General features: G+C 49.6%; 1 protein-coding gene across 5 annotated transcripts in view; it reads left to right on the top strand.

Moving 5' to 3' along the window:
* Nucleotides 1-15,536, top strand: part of DDX31 (DEAD-box helicase 31) — a 70,599-nt gene that overhangs the window by 39,268 nt on the left and 15,795 nt on the right. For 2 of the 5 annotated variants that reach the window (XM_053908484.1, XM_053908485.1), the window contains exons 17-20: nucleotides 2,209-2,290; nucleotides 3,134-3,258; nucleotides 8,683-8,795; nucleotides 15,208-15,376. In XM_053908484.1, coding sequence (XP_053764459.1) covers nucleotides 2,209-2,290; nucleotides 3,134-3,258; nucleotides 8,683-8,795; nucleotides 15,208-15,376 — 489 coding nt within the window. Of the gene's footprint in view, nucleotides 1-2,208; nucleotides 2,291-3,133; nucleotides 3,259-3,925; nucleotides 4,058-8,682; nucleotides 8,796-15,207; nucleotides 15,377-15,536 lie in introns of those variants that run through there. The other 3 variants (XR_008424383.1, XM_053908486.1, XR_008424384.1) reach the window with 3 other exon arrangements.

Below are 15,536 nucleotides of genomic sequence, written 5' to 3'. Positions count from 1 at the left end.
GTGTATGTATTGTGCGTAAGAACCTGGGAGCCGGGCAGCCGGATGCTGGGAAGGCTGATGAATTACAGGGAAGATTCAAGAAGGCAGGCTGAGGCGCTCGGCAGCAAGGGCCATCACAACAAATTGCTGCCTGCCTTCAGACGCCGAGCACTGTGGACCTCGCCCTGACAGTGTAATTTAGCAGACGGGGCAGGAGACAGGCGCCCTGGGCCGCTGCCACCTCAGCCTGAATGCTCAGGACTTTGTTTCTGCATCCTTTGGAGTCCCTTGTATATGCCAATCTCTTAACCGATTTCCGCTTCCCTTTTAAACGCATTTCTAATGAAAGTCGTCATTGGTTTGTTAAAATGTAAATGCAAACTGTGTATCTCTTAGATCAGGCATAGGACAGGTCCCTGAATTTATTTCTCTATCTTCTCGTGGTAAGGCGGGGCGGTTCAGATCTGCCGATAGAACCATAAACAAGCAGAGTAGATTTGCTTTGTTCCTCAGAAGCCACCCAATTTCTGAGAACAGGAGGAAGGCCCTTTTAAACTGTAAATCACTCCAGTTCTTTCTCTGCTGCCGTTCACTTGCGGTGACCGGCCCCCAGCACTGTCACAGGGACACACACGGCAGAGGGGTGCCCGGCCCGAGTGTCAGCCCAGACACGCCTCCTGGAAAACCGCGCCTCTCTGTGGTGTGTTTAGTTCTTTGTATCCCTGGCTCCAAGTGGCCTTATTCTTGGTTTCTTTCTCCCTGCTTCAGAATCTCACCCCGAGTCCTTCTGTTCCTTTTCCTTTCCTGAAGAAAACGAGTGATGCACAGAGGCAAGTCCGTCAAACAAAGAAAAAGCTAGGACCGTGCCGTGCTGTGCGTTCACCTCCAGATTCTCCCGCGTCAACAAGAGGCAAATTCAGTGGCCACGGCATTTCTCTCTCTTATGAAAAATACATTTTCTGTGAAATCACGAGCATTTTCCCCCAAACTCCTACCCTCGCAGTACGTGCTCTGCCTCCTCGGGTTGACTCCTGCTGTAAAAAGATTTCACGGCTCCATGGGGCTGTGAGCTGGCAGCACAGGGGGGAGAGTGTGGAGGGGGGGGGGGGGCTGGGGGTGTTCAGGGAAGCGGTGACACATTTCAGGTAGATCGCTGTCAGAGACGTGACATTTTCATTCATAGCTTTGTCAGCGTAACCTTTGGGGGAAAGGGGGAGAATTGTCTTCTCCCACCTGAGAGGTTGCCATTCATGTTTTAATTTGCTGTTACGTTAAAAAAAAAAAAGAAACAACATACAAGGAAATCATTTATCTTTTTATGATCTGTTTTTCTCCCAGAACTCCTCCTTCCCCTTCCCCGCCCCCCCCCCCCCCTCCCTGGGAAGTATGTTTTCAGCAACTCCTGTTTCTTCCTTAGGCTGTAGTACTTGATTGTGGGCTCACTTGCTGTGTTTGAACGCTGCGGCCCGCAGACTGGTGGAAGCAGAGCCTGGGCCGCGGGGCCGCGAGGCGGGTCGACCTCTTCTCCTGGCTCAGGCTGGCTTCTGTTCACAAGTGAGGCCCAAATTCTGAGCTCAGCCGTTTGCACACAGCTCTGCATGCTGGTCCTCTGTTCCTCAGACCTCACCCCTCTGTTCCTCAGAGGTCCTCTGTTCCTCACCCCTTCATAACGAAGGTGTAAGAGGGTAGACAGACTTCTGGATCCGTGAGAAGAGAGTTCGGGGGCTGCGGTCACTTGTTGGCCTTCCCTGAGGAGTTGACCCCAACAGTTACGGACCTTTAGCCACACACTCCTCTCCCGCCTCCGGCCTGGCCTTTTTTTTTTTTTTTTTTTAATATAAAACTAAAGGGACTATCTGCGTTGTTCTTTACTTTCTCATGTGCTCATGTCAGGGTGTAGTATATTAATAAGTAGGCCTGCTTTGTAGTGTTTGAGATTCATTAAGAAATAATGGTGGGATGCCCACAGAGGAAATTCTAAACGTAGCCTATTTGAAAGTCGCCAGAGAGGAGGAGAGTGTTGGGAATATGACCCCTCCTGTCCTTGTCATGTCCTAGAGGTTGCTGCCTTCCAAACTCCTGAAGGTTTAGGAAACTGAATTCCTTTCCGTGAAGGTGTAGTTTCTGTTTTACATTGAATTAGCTTGAGAATAGGCCAGTTTTATGCATCGAGATTCCGGATGTTGCTGAAGGTAGCAAGTTTACCTTGACGTGCCCTTCCTTTTACAGCGTGTCTGAGATTCACGTGGAAGACATTTTGTCTGTGCTGACAAGGGACGGTTGTTTGAAAGGGAGCCGACGGGGACCTCAGGTGAGTGTCATTACTTATGATACTTGCGGTGAACAGACACGACTCACTTCTTGATTTGGGGTGGTGGGGCTACTGTGTGTGGGATACTTAGTTCCTCTGTTGAGCAGACGTGTGTATCTCAGGGGCCATGAGCGTTAGATGAGGCCACATCTTGATTGTGTTTTCTCCTCTCTGCTCCTGGACGCGCTTTCTGGTCTCATCCCGTTAACGGGGGACCGTCCATTCCGGAAGCCCGCAAGGCCGCAGCAGGCTCCCAGCGAGGAGGCCTCGTCCTGGCCCGCAATGAGTTTGGAGGCAGTGTTACCTGCTCAACCCTGGTGCCCCCATCCAGATTCTCAGCAAAGACAGCTGACTGACCCATCCACCCGTGACAGCACGGAAGAAACCGGTGTCTCTGTGTCTCCATGCAGACACACGTAGTGCATCCGTTTTTTAATGTGTGTGCCACACACAGAGGAAGAGCAAAGTTGAGATCATCAAAAGGAGACATTGGTGTTATCCATGTGGTTCCACACGGGGACCCTGGGCACCGTATCCTGCGGCCCTCCTGTGACTTTCCCCCTACTAGGTGGCTGTTCCCCACTCCCACTCTAGCCCTGTACCCACTGTGTCACAGATATGTGTGTGTCACGTCGCTGTATGTAGTTTTGTCTATGAAACATTAGTGATTTGAATATTTTACATTTGTTTGTTTAAGTCTGAGTGTAGACTGGAAAATGAGACCAAATCAGGCTTAATTAAGAGTTTCTTTTATGCATCAAGAAGTGTCTTTATTTGGATCAGTACTGTCCCTGGGGCTGGGACCTGGCTTGACTGGCCCTGACTTAAGCCCTCTTGTTCCAGAAAGAACCTAAGGAAATGTATCAACAGAAAGGCAGGGAAACCGTCACAGCGTGTGTCCTGTGCCCGGGACTGTGCTACACTCTTCATGGTTTGGTCCCGTTTAATCCTCCCAGCAGCCCCACCAGGTGGGTGCTCTCGTCCCACTTCCCAGATGAGGAGACTGAGGTCCGGAGGGGTGAAGAAACGTCCACAGGGACGCAGCCTCCGGTGCGGTGGAAGCAGGCAGCCTGACTTCAAAGCACGTGCTCTTTGCTTCCATTAATACAGACGAAACCACGGCAGTGGCAGCAGCTAGCTGTTAGTTAGGTAATGTCAGCCCTCGCTAGCTGAGACGTGGTCAACAGACGACACCACAACAAATATCCCTGTAAACCAAAAAAGCAGGGAAAGACTCAGTTGATCAACAAGTTGTTTTAAACCATGTTTCGTTAGAAAACATCCCTGCCGCGCTAGACTTTGGAACATCCCATATTAATAGTTTGTTGTCAAGGGAACGGACCAGTCACCAAACAGACGCTCGTTGGTCCTGGCACGCTGCTGTTCTCCTGAAGCTACTGCAGATTCTAGGAAGGGTTTTTTCATGTTCCCTCAGACACTTCATTACGGCCCCAGGACCATGGACAGTGTAGCACAGGTTAAGGGCATGGCCTCAGGGTCCCCAGCTCTGGCTCTGGGCGAGACTGGACGTCCCTAAGCCGTGGTTTCTTCTTATGTAAAACTGAGATCATGTTAGCATTCTTGTTAAGGAGATTGGAGGACTGAGTAAGAAATAACCCGAGAACCCCAACACAGGCACTGAAGGGTGTTCATCGTCATCATCAGCTAGTAGCAGATGTAGAGTTCCAAGTCCAGACTCAGCGACACGAAACCCAGTGCTTGTTGCTGTGGCACCGGCGAACGTTAGCCTCTGCCTGCTGGCCAGAAGTAAGGGCAAGCGGTAAAGTTACAAAAAAGTTACAAAGAAAGTAAAGGTTCGGTCAGATCTCCTCTTACACCGTTTCTGGGACTGACTCTGTTGGTGTTTGTCCCTGAACCGAGCACACATTGTTCGGTCCAGGGAGAGCTGATCATCATGTGGGTCTGCAGAAGGAGCGTCTCCTGCGGATTCCGCCCCCCCACCGGGGAGGGAGCCAAGCAGCCGTGGTGCCCTCTGCTCTTCCCTGAGCGAGCCACGGCCGTTTCCCAGCCCCCGGCCTTCCAGGGCCTTGCGTATCTACTCCCACGGAAGCAGAGGCTTCCTTGGCACGAGGCCCGCCTTGAAGCCTTGCTCGAGGGGGGGGCTCGGGGACACTTCGTGTAGGGGCCGGGGCCCCAAGGCAGGCAGGCTTGGGTTCCAGACCATGCTTCACGGCTGGTGGTTCTGCAACCAGAGTGCCCGTCACGTGGGTTGCTGTGAAGCTGACCTAAAACCAGGCAGGCGGCGCTCTGTATGCTTCTGGGCCGTGGCGGTTCATCCCAGCCCCAAGCTCCTGCCTTGATGGACGGGAACCAGTAGGATGTTTTTATGTTTTTAAGGAGTGGTGAGCTTTGTTTTTAAAAAGAAGAAACACTCGGTGAGGTGGGCTTTCACCGACCCCAAACTAACAGGTTAGCCTAGAAAACTAATCGTACTACAGGCCCCGGGTGCCGTGTCGATGAAAACCTGGCCTGTTTAATTAACCAAATTTAACTTCAATTCGAAGGCCAAAGGGAAACTCCGTGAAACTGACTCTATTACTAATTGTCAGATCTACAACCTGAAAGAGTGTTTTATGTGTGTGTGATCCGCGTGAGTAGTGAAAAGAATAAAGTAGATGCTGGACACAACTTTTAGTTCTGTTCCTCATAAGGAACACGGCGTGTTTTAATTGCTGTTCTCCATGTGGGCGGTTCCGTCTAGCCCATGAACCAGTGCCGGACAGATAAATGTGAGCTCGGTAAATAGGCCTTTTACACACATAGCCAGACACCTCACTGTAAGGCCTCTCTTCTCACTCGATTGAAGTCCATTGTAAATGTCCCTTTGGCACATACATTTTTGGGCTTCTGTGAACAGAAAGAGAGTGAGTGAAGCATCTGTAAAATGTATATTTCATATTTAGGTATATAAAATATATATAGCTACGTCTGGGTGTGCGAGTGTTCACCCACCTACAAAGAGAATAAATTTGATCTTTCAACTTTACTGGGAAGCACTCAGATGGTTCTAGGGAAGCATGAGGGTGAAACTCAGCTTGGCAATAAAGTGATTAAAACAGTCCTTCCGTTTAGTTTAAAAACACTTTAGAAGTTAGCAATGGGCATGTTTCCAAAAAAAAAAAGAAAGAAAGAAAGAAAAAGGCACCTCCCCTACCACTGCCACCACCTAAAACTTTTTACAACCACCACAAAAAATCCAGCCCAAGTATCTTCAACTCATGTGTTGCCTCTCGATAGGTATGAAATTTTCATCTTCAAAGTATGCGTACACCCAAACATGCTTTTTCTACGAGGTTTTTTTTTTTTGTTTTTTTGGTGGGTTTTTTTTTTTGTCCTATGAAATATGCCTGTAAACGGACCTTAGCAAGAGACTGGTGCAGGGTCAGGTATTCAAATGAGATCAGCAGCCCCCTCGCTCCGTCCTGGTGCTCAGTCCTTGCACTCAGCTGTTCTCTCCAGGGTCGGTAGGGCTTTACGGACCAAGGAATGCCGGGTGTGGGCCGTTGGAGACGTGTTTTCCTAAACTAGCCCCGGCCTGCTAGTCCCAGGTTAGCTTCATTAACCAGCACTGCGTCCGTGTGTCTTTGAGGGGTGGGTGTGCCTCCGGGCTTTGACCCGCTCTCATTACGGGAGTGTTTCACCTGTCGGGGCTGAGACGCTGGCGTGCACACAACTCTGCCCCTGCCTTCAGTTTAAATTTAGACCGTCCTCCCCAGAAGACAACTGAAAAACACCTCATTCTCAAGAGGGGTAATTTTAAAATAAAGTATTTCTGGAAGTGGAGGGGGTAGGGAGAGGAAGGCGTGCTTTTTCCTGAGTATATTATGTTTTCTGCCATTAACTTTTCCTTACATTTTACTGAAACTGACCTCATCATTTCAAACGTGTGAACCTAGTTTTATTGCCTTTTCTCCACCTATTTCACTTGTACACACATTATCTATGTGTGTGTATGTATTTTTTTTGGTTGGGAAGAAAAGATGCCTCATTTTGAAACCTAAAGGGGGAATAAGAAAAGCCCTTTGTAATATATTGCCATATTATCACTAAATCCCCTGACAGTTGTGACACAGAAGTAAGTCACCTGTCACTTAAGCTTGAGGTCTCTTTAATTTTCTCCTGGAATTCGCACCAGGCTGTCTTTAATTTGAGGCCTTTATTGGAATTCTGAAACCTCTCTGCCTCCCTGGCTCTCAGATCTATTCTGAGAGCTGTTACAGAGTGTATACAATAACCAACAGAGGGATTCGAGCGGGCTGGAGCTCTGTTTATCTAACACTCTAGAGGGATTTTTGTGCTTATTCGGGCCTGGCTGCCCGGCTTTCAATATCGCTTTGACAACCATTCTGCCCTTCTCATTAATTTTAAACAGTTAAAACACAGGAAAAAGAGGAAAAAGTTTTCATTATTAAAGTGCTTTACTTTTTAATAACAGAGGATTCTGTCCGCCAGGGGAAAGGGCATCCTCGCTAATTTCACATTCATATTAAAAAAAAACACACACACACAAGGAAGGTGACAGTTGCGTTGCTGAGGTGGCTTAACGAAAGGAGGGCAGCAAAAAAAGAAAAAAAAAGTTTGCATTTCACATCAGTTAAGAGGGTAAAAAAAAAAATCCTTGTTAATGACAATAGCAAATGTCCACTTTCATAACACAGCTCCTGAGTGACTTTTCTCTTGACATTTGAGTGGATAAAACCCTTAGGGGGACCATGTACTGTGAAATCAGCTAGACTGTCATCAACCGAACAGGTAGCAGGAATGATTTGACTAAGCTCAAAACATTTTCAGGTTGTTAAGTCTCTATTAATACAGAGACGGATGCAGACCCAGAGAATGAGGCTTTTTCTCCTCTCCCCTTTGTTCTTCCTCTGGCAGCCTTAAAGGTGAGAGACTCAGGAGCCCCAGTTAGGCACGGTCGGCCTGAGGTCAGCCAGACACAGGCGAGAGCCCCTGTCCTCCACGGGGGTGAAGGGAAACACAGACTGGCTGTTTTCTTGGTGACCCATGCCCCGCAGTGGGTAGTGGTTACCGTAGAGGCTTTATAGAATCACTGGGGACAGTCTGCGTCTTCCAGGAGACCTACTGGCCAAATTGAGTTGGAGAATCTTCGTTCTCTGGCCTCTCAGTTTCACATTCAGTGGAAAGCATTCATGTTTGTTTTAAGACGTAGGAGATGGGGGGGGGGGGGGGCGCGCCTGGCTGGCTCAGTCAGTGGAGTGTGTGACTCTTCATCTCGGGATCATGAGTTCGAGCGCCATATTGGGGTGTGGAGCTTACTTTAAAAAAAAAAAAAAAAGATACGGGAAACAAAAACCACTCAGTTTTAGGGGAATATAAAGAAAGGAAATCTTGGGGCGCCTGGGAGGCTCAGCCGGTTGAGCGTCCGCTTCGGCTCAGGTCATGATCTCACGGTTTGTGAGTTCGAGCCCCTCATCGGGCTCTGTGCTGTCAGGTCAGAGCCTGGAGCCTGCTTTGAATTCTGTGTCCCCCTCTCTCTCTTCTCCTCCCCCACTCACACTCTGTCCCTCTCTGTCTCTCAAAAAATGAATAAACGTTAAAAAAAAAATTAAAAAAAAAAAAGAAAGGAAATCTTTTCTCTGGGATTCTTGAAGAATGAAAAGGATATCATTTTTCTATTTTATTAACGTTTTCCATCCGTAGAACTTGAGTGTGTACAGATGTCGCTCCTGAAACCAGGACGGCCAGCTGCAGAGACCGAGTGGCCTTCTTGGAACGTGGTGTGAAAGGGACGGCCCACTCCTCGATAGGTCCCTGGCAGCCAGCACAGTGGCACGGTGGTCCCAGGCTGAAAGAATGGGTCCGAAACACAAGTCACAGCCTCCCTAGGAATGAGGGAGCATGCTCTGAAATTCAAGGATAGGCTAAATTTTAGGCAGGCCCCGGGGCAGGGGGGGGCACTCCCGAGAGGCTGTTCCCTTGTTCCCCTGAGGAGGGAGAGGGAGGGGGAGGATTTAAGGCCTCCGTGAGACCCAAAGTCCCGTGAAACCTACCCACCTGTCCACGTCCCATGATGTTTTACATGCCTGAATCGGACTCGGAAAATTCCAGAGGGTCTCCGGTAGGCTTTCATTTTGAACGTGAGTGACAAGAGGCCAGGAGGACCAGTCAGTAAACAAGTAAATAAGTAAATAGACCCGATCTGCTCCCTCACAAAGCTGTCTTCATCTTTGCTTGACTTTAACATCTTTATGGCTCCCGTTTTTCCTCTAGTAATATTGAAAGGATTACCCTTGTTGGCCCCTCGGTGGTTACCGAGTGATTTTACTGTTATTAAATCTATTATAAAGTGCTTCATTATTCCTGACTCTGACTCTGTCTCTTCTTTAATCCTTCCGCCACCCTCCCAGAAATCCCGTGCCGCTGGCCCCCAGGAAATCCGACAGCGAGCCACGGTCTTGCAGACGGTATTTGAAGATTACGTGCACTCCAGTGAGAGGCGGGGTCTCCTGGGCAAAGAAAGGTGCGTGGATTTCGTAGGTCCTTGTGGATGGAAAGCCCTCAGAGCTCCGTCCCCACCTCCACCTGCGCACCGCCAACGGGCTGAGAGGCCAACCGGTGGGCGGGGGGGGAGCGGGGGGGAATGTCTCTGCTCACCAGCTAAAGCCTTCAGCCTCATTCTGCAGGGTCTGGACGCAGGCGTGGAAGGCTTGAAAGTGATATTAAACGTTCACATCATCCTTCCCCATGTTTTGCACAAATGAGGCTTTATCTTGGCTTACGTAGAACTAGAACTTTGACCCATGGATCTCAGGGATCCATTTTTCTCTTTGAAAACTGAAGAGACGTGACCGCGTCAGCAGAGACTGTTGTAGAGGTGGAAATTAGGGATGAAGGTAAGGACTGGAGGCATCAGACCCGAGCAGTCTCTGTTTGGAAGTACAAAGGAAAGTGAGAAAGAACAGTGCTGAAGAAAGGCCATAGACCTTGAACCCAATTCCTAGGAAATTTACAAAAGACTCAGGTACTTATTTAATATCCAGGCCCTTTATAGGATAAGTTGGCACCTGGGATCACCAGGCATTAGTGGGGACTCAGTAGTTCACTGGAGAACACTGAGAGAGCGCGGGGGGAAGGGTCTTAGAACAGCTGGATGTTTCCTATGGCAGGAAGTCGCGTGTCGTGGCTGGTGATGGTCTTGTGTGTGTGAATGAGACGCAGTCCGCGTTGGAGGCCCCTCACTTCTTTTTGATAGTTACTTGCTGTTTTGAGAAGGATGCCAGGCTGTCTTGCCAGTGTGTAAACTCTAGAGCATCATCTTTTTCCTTTTATGAATTGAGATTTTTTTTATTTCAAATTTTTTTTTAATGTTGGTTTTTGAGAGAGAGAAAAAGAAAGCATGAGCGGGAGAGGGGCAGAGAGAGAGGGAGACACAGAATCGGAAGCAGGCTCCAGGCTCCGAGCCGTCAGCAGAGAGCTTGACGTGGGGCTCGAACTCACGAACCGTGAGGTCATGACCTGAGCTGAAGTCAGATGCTAAACTTCACTGAACCACCCAGGTGCCCAGTTGAAATTTTTAAAAAATCCTTTATTTAACAAATACTTATTGAACTGGGCACCGTTCTAGGTGCTTGGGATACATCAGGAGTCAAAGCAGATGGAAAACCTTTCTAACATTCTAGGTGGGGCACAGATAACGAGCATAGTTAAAATAGTCTTTTAAAGGGTGTTAAGAACTGTGGGAAAAACAAGGGTAAGAGAAGTGAAGGGGTGTCTGGGCAGACTGCGTTTTACATGGAGGGTCAGCGTGAGCCCTGCTGTGAGGGCAACATGAGCAAGTTGAGGGTCACCAGCTGCTGCGACAGAAAGGGCATTCCCAGAGAGGGCTCGGAGGTGGGCGGGGAGGGGGGGGGGTGGGGAGTGGGTGCAGTGTGTCCACAGGAAGGAAGGGAGGGCTGGCGTAGCAGAGGCAGGCTTGGAAGCTGTCGAGGGCTTTGGGGTCCCCTGAGTGCAATGGGAGCCATTGCAGGACTTGGAGCAGAGATGTGGCGTGGTCTTCAGGGGTCGGAAGAGATGGCCTATGTGAGAATAGAATCTGGGGGACAAGGGTGAATGCTGGGGGACTGGTTACAGACAGTCTTGGCCATCAGGAAATAGATGACAAGAATGGGCTAGTCAGCAAACGGTTTTGAGTGCCTGCCATATACCTTGGCACATCACGAAAGCAGCCCTTGGCTTTTGCCACCACACTGGACCAAATGAGAACGACACAGGGGAAAAGATGAAGTCCCGGCGGTGGCCCCATCGCCGCTGCTCCGTAGGTAGCGTGCGTCCTGCTGGACTGGTTTCTAACAGCAGGCTGTCCTGACATTTCCCGAAAGTGAATTCAACAATTCCTGAGGGTTTTCCTAAGAACCTGCCTTCAGTGAAGTACTGGCACGTGTCTCCCGAGAGGAACGGATGGCTTGTCACAGTGTAACTGGAGATCGGTCGTTTGTTGACAGGCGAGGTGAGCTTGCTGGGTGGTGCACGTCCAGCTGTGGCGCCGCGGAATTTCTGGCTTCCTAGCGCATCGCGATGAAAAGCAAGAAAGCCCCCCTGTCCTCTTCACCTTTGGTTTTGACGCCAGAGGTGGTTGAGGTGTCTCACTCTAGTGAGACTACGGCCTTCTTAAGGTGTCTGGGTCACTGAAGTAAGGCTGTCGTGGCGTCCTTGGAGAGCATGGTGACCACTGAAGTCGTTAATACCAAGAAACAAGCGGAGCTCCTGGTTTTCTTTTTTTTCCTAGTATCACTTTTATTTTTTTTATTTCTACTTACTAAACATGACATGAGACAGAACATGCAAGTGGGGGGAGGAGCAGAGAGAGAGAATCCCAAGCAGGCTCCACGCTCAGCACGGAGTCCGACGCGGGGCTCGATGCCACAACCCTGGGATCATGACCTGGGCTGAAATCAAGAGTCGGACGCTCGACCGACTGAGCCACCCGGCTGCCCTACTTGCCTTCCTTTTAAAGGGTACCTGAACGGGGCCACTCTGCAATGTTTAGGTACCAAGAAGGAAATAAGCCTGCATTTCTCTTCTCTGCTAATTGATTGCCACGTCAGATTGGTGGTGGTCTGGGAGGAAAGTGCCCTGTTCTAGATCTCGACGTCTCCACGCTTTGCTCCCCTGGTGCTTAGCATGGTGAGTTCTGGAGGTCTGGGGGTGGGGGGGGGGGGCGTACGCACACTTGCTACAGCAGAGGTGTTCAGTTCCCAAGGGGACAGCGACCGCACCCCGGAAGTCGAAACTGCCTTCTGCATTTCATCTGCATATGCAGATTCCCCACTGCTGACTTGCCTCCGTTTTATTTCAGAACCCACCTCATGAATAATTAACAAAGCAGCTGGTTTTTGCCTTAATGGCAGAAAAGTAGTTGGAAACTGGGCCAAGTATGCATTTGTCTTCCTGTTGCATTTTCTGGCCCAGTCATTGTTAATAACCAGCATTTAATTGTTGTTAGTTTCCAGCAGCAGTCGCCCCTTTTTACTCTCATTTCTTTCCTTTCTTTCTTTTTTTTTCCTTTTAGTTTATTTATTTTGAGAGACAGCACGCGCAGAAGGGGCAGCAGAGAGAGAGAGAGAGAGAGAGAGAGAGAGAGAATCCCAAGTAGGCTCCATGCTGCCAGCGCAGAGCCCAACACAGGGCTTGAACCCACAAACCATGAGATCACGACTTGAGCCAAAACCAAGTCAGATGCTTAACTGACCCAACCACCCAGGCACCCCTTTTCCCTCATTTCTTGCCTCTGTTAGCTAGAGATCCCAGTGGTTAAAAACTGGTTTGAACTTGGGGCGCCTGGGTGGCTCAAGCGGTTAAGCGTCCGACTTTGGCTCAGGTCACCATCTCACAGTCTGTGAGTTCGAGCCCTGCGTTGGGCTCTGTGCTGACGGCTCAGAGCCTGGAGCCTGCTTTGGATTCAGTGTCTCCCTCTCTCTCTGCCCCTCCCCTGCTCACGCTCTGACTCTCTGACTTCCAATAATAAATAAACATTTTTAAAAAATTTAAAAAAAAAACTGGTTTGAACTCGAGACTCCCGAACAAAAGTTTTGGAAACTGGGCTCCTTTCCACACGGAAGACGGCTTTCCTGTGGTGGCCCTTCAGCCTCAGGTCTCCCTGAAGAGCAGGGACCACGTGCGGAGGAGCCGTGCCTGGCTTGCGGGGCTGTTGGTCAGAGTCCAGAAAACCCAAACCAGCGATGACAGATCAGCCGCTCCCTCAGTGCAGTCCCAGGTAGGCAGGTACTCAACCGAGTGTGCCTTTACTCCGTACAGATGTGTGTTCTTCTGGGGGCAGGGCCGAGGAAGAGTCTCCCTCCTTCCTACCTCCTTGATCCTAAGTATCATCCATAAGATACTACTGTTCTTGGTCAGATGTCCAAGAATAAATCTGGTTTTATGAACAAGGATGAGGTGTCCACGTGGGGTATTTTAAAATAGGTTTCCCTTAATGCATCTCCCTTACGGCTGTGAGATAGGAGCCCCCGACTACGGAGCGCATGCTGTAAGTGGCCACGCCGTCTTCCGCCATCTCAAGCAAATGCCTTCTTTCTCTGCTCTCCACTCCTCTGGGTCGCACAGCCCCCACTTCCGCCACCCGTCCTCGACACCGCCCCTCGGCAGGGTCTGCAAACAGCTTCGGCTGCTCCTGAAATTCCTGCTTCTCTGAATCATCAAAACGTGGGAGTCCATTCAAGGATGTGAGGACAGCCCAGTATCGTTGTCCCCAGTGAGACAGCCTTAAGGACAGGCAGGGTTGGTAAACATATGCAGTGTGAAATGCTGCCTGAGCGCTTGTGGAGGGAGAAGACACGTCTGCCGTTTCTTGGAAAACTTGTTAGCTGGGCGCCCACGTCTCTGAGACAGAGGCTGTCCCTCCTTGGCTCCTCGGATTGGTGCGGGAATGGGAGGTTGATCTGCCCAAGTGGGACAGTGGTGGTCAGGAGGAGGCCTGGGCCAGCGTTCGGGGGACTGAGATTGTAAAAGTGTGAACTCTTTGGCTTGGCCTGACTTGGCATGGTTTCGGTCTGGTTTTTTTAGAGGAGAGTAAATACGGAGGGTCTGGAAAGAAAGGGGTGTAGAGAAGAGGTGTAGAGCATCTCCTGGGCGGTAGCCGAGCGGCTTTCTTGAGACTGGAGTGTGTAGCTCCGTGTCTGGAACCTGGTGTCAGAACCTCCGAACAGCGCAGACCATTTGAAGTGCTAGAGATTTCCCTTGGAAAAGCTGGTCCCCGGTTATTAAAAAGGGGAAGCAGGCACAGATTTCAGAGAGGGGTGCAGACAAGTTGCCTTGGTTATTATTTCTCATCGATTGGGAAAAGGAGTTCACTTTACTCAGTAAATAGAGCTTTGATGGATTCCCAGGATCCTTCCAGCAGCTGATCTGCTAAAATGACACTTTTTATTACTGTTCATAAACGCCAATCTCCAGGTGCTGCTGGGATATTACGTCTAAGCTGTGGGCAAACTTGCCAGTCCAGTGGCTCAACAAGCAAGGGCGAGAGAGGCTGGTATTTAGCGCCTGCTCCTCCGTGAGATGCGCGGTGCTGGACTCTGGCTTGGCCGCCGGAAGAGCCGGTATTGGGGTCTTTTCAGAGCCGTCCCCTCCTGCCCTGTTGGAGTGAGGAGAGGTAGACACTTGATTTTCACCGGAATTGCGGTGTATTTGAGGGGAGCTGGGTGGAGGGACAGCTTTCTTTTCTCAGAGGAACGCCGAAAAAAGGTGGAGCCAGGGCTCCAGGCTCCTGGGAACCACATCTGCCCTTTTTCCAGCCAGTGCTGACTCTAGAACAGGGGCCTTTTTCTCAACTTTAAAACAGGGCTGAAACTTTCACGAAGGTGTGTCTGGGGACATCTCTAAATTGTTGGCAGTTCTCAAGGGATGAACTGTTTTGTGGGCTCTTTTAGAAACTTAATAACTGCCTTTCTCCTTTTTAAAACTGTTTTCATTTCCTTTTTTTTTTTTCTTTAAAGTTTATTTTGAGAGAGAGTTTGCGCGTGCACAGGGGAGGGGCAGAGAGAGAGAGGGAGAGAGAGAAAATCCCAAGCAGGCTTCGCACTGTCAGCACAGAACCCGACACGGGGCTCAAACACAAACTGTGAGATCATGACCTGAGCCGAAACTAAGAGTCAGACGCTCGATGGACTGAGCCACCCAGGCACCCAGCGTTTCCTTATTTATGCATTTTTCAAATGGGTAAGAAGCCCTTTAGCAGTCAATATCGGGTACTTTGGAATGAATTTGGTTTTAAAATCCCAGGAGTACAGGAAGAAGAGTCACCCCTCTGGATAGGGGCCCTGGAGGCGGGGCTTGTGGTGTGAACATTTATAGCAGGAGTAACAGACTGTGATGGGAAGCACAATAAACCCATGGGAACCTTTTGAATTGTATAACATTTACATGTGTTAGCAATTGAAAAAATAAATTGAATTAGGAAAATTTTTTCCTAATATAAAAGTCTGATGATTTCATTTTTCGTGAGAAAATACCACATTGATCATGTCATAGTTTCTTCACTCATTCTGTCTTTCGTTTCTATGACAAACACTGACCAGCTGCCTGCTGCCGTGTCCCAGCTGCTGTGCAAGGCCCCAAGACCATAGTGAGGAGAAAAGAGGGCCGCTGCCCTCTAGGGTTCTTGCACACTACACAGTAAAATCTGAAATTCTATTGGGTTTACTCAAGTGATATTGTGTCCTGTAGTTTTTTTTTTTTTTTTTTTTTGGATGAATTAAAAAGAAAATACACCAGGATAGATTTAGGTGGTTCATTATGTTGTACTGTCCTGACTGTCTCAGGGTGCCTGGCAACATAAAGTGCGTAGGACAGCCATTAGGCCCGGGCGCTTCGAGACCCCATCCTGACGGCCTCCCTCACCCTCCTCTTCCTCCCAGCTCTGCAGTCCTTCATTCGAGCCTATGCAACCTACCCTCGGGAGCTGAAGCACATCTTCCACGTCCGATCGTTGCACCTTGGTCATGTGGCTAAGAGCTTTGGGCTGAGAGATGCCCCCCAAAATCTTGGGGTCTCCGCTGTAAAGAGAAGAAAAGGAAACCTGAACAGGTAAGATGAGTTGAACTTGCCCTGGGACAGATGGCTGGAAGTGAGGTGGGTTTGGAGAGCTCTGTGCACACAACAGCAGGGCGGTGGTGGGGCAGGCTGCTGCGTGATGGGTGCAAACTTCCATCTTTGGGTTTTGTGCTGAATCATCACCAGTGTCCAC

This window comes from Panthera pardus, unplaced genomic scaffold (genome assembly GCF_024362965.1).
Source record: "Panthera pardus isolate Hobbes unplaced genomic scaffold, ASM2436296v1 HiC_scaffold_20, whole genome shotgun sequence".
Lineage (NCBI taxonomy): Eukaryota > Metazoa > Chordata > Mammalia > Carnivora > Felidae > Panthera > Panthera pardus.
The sequence above is the reverse complement of the archived record's forward strand: the minus strand, read 5'-3'. Positions and strand labels throughout refer to the sequence as shown.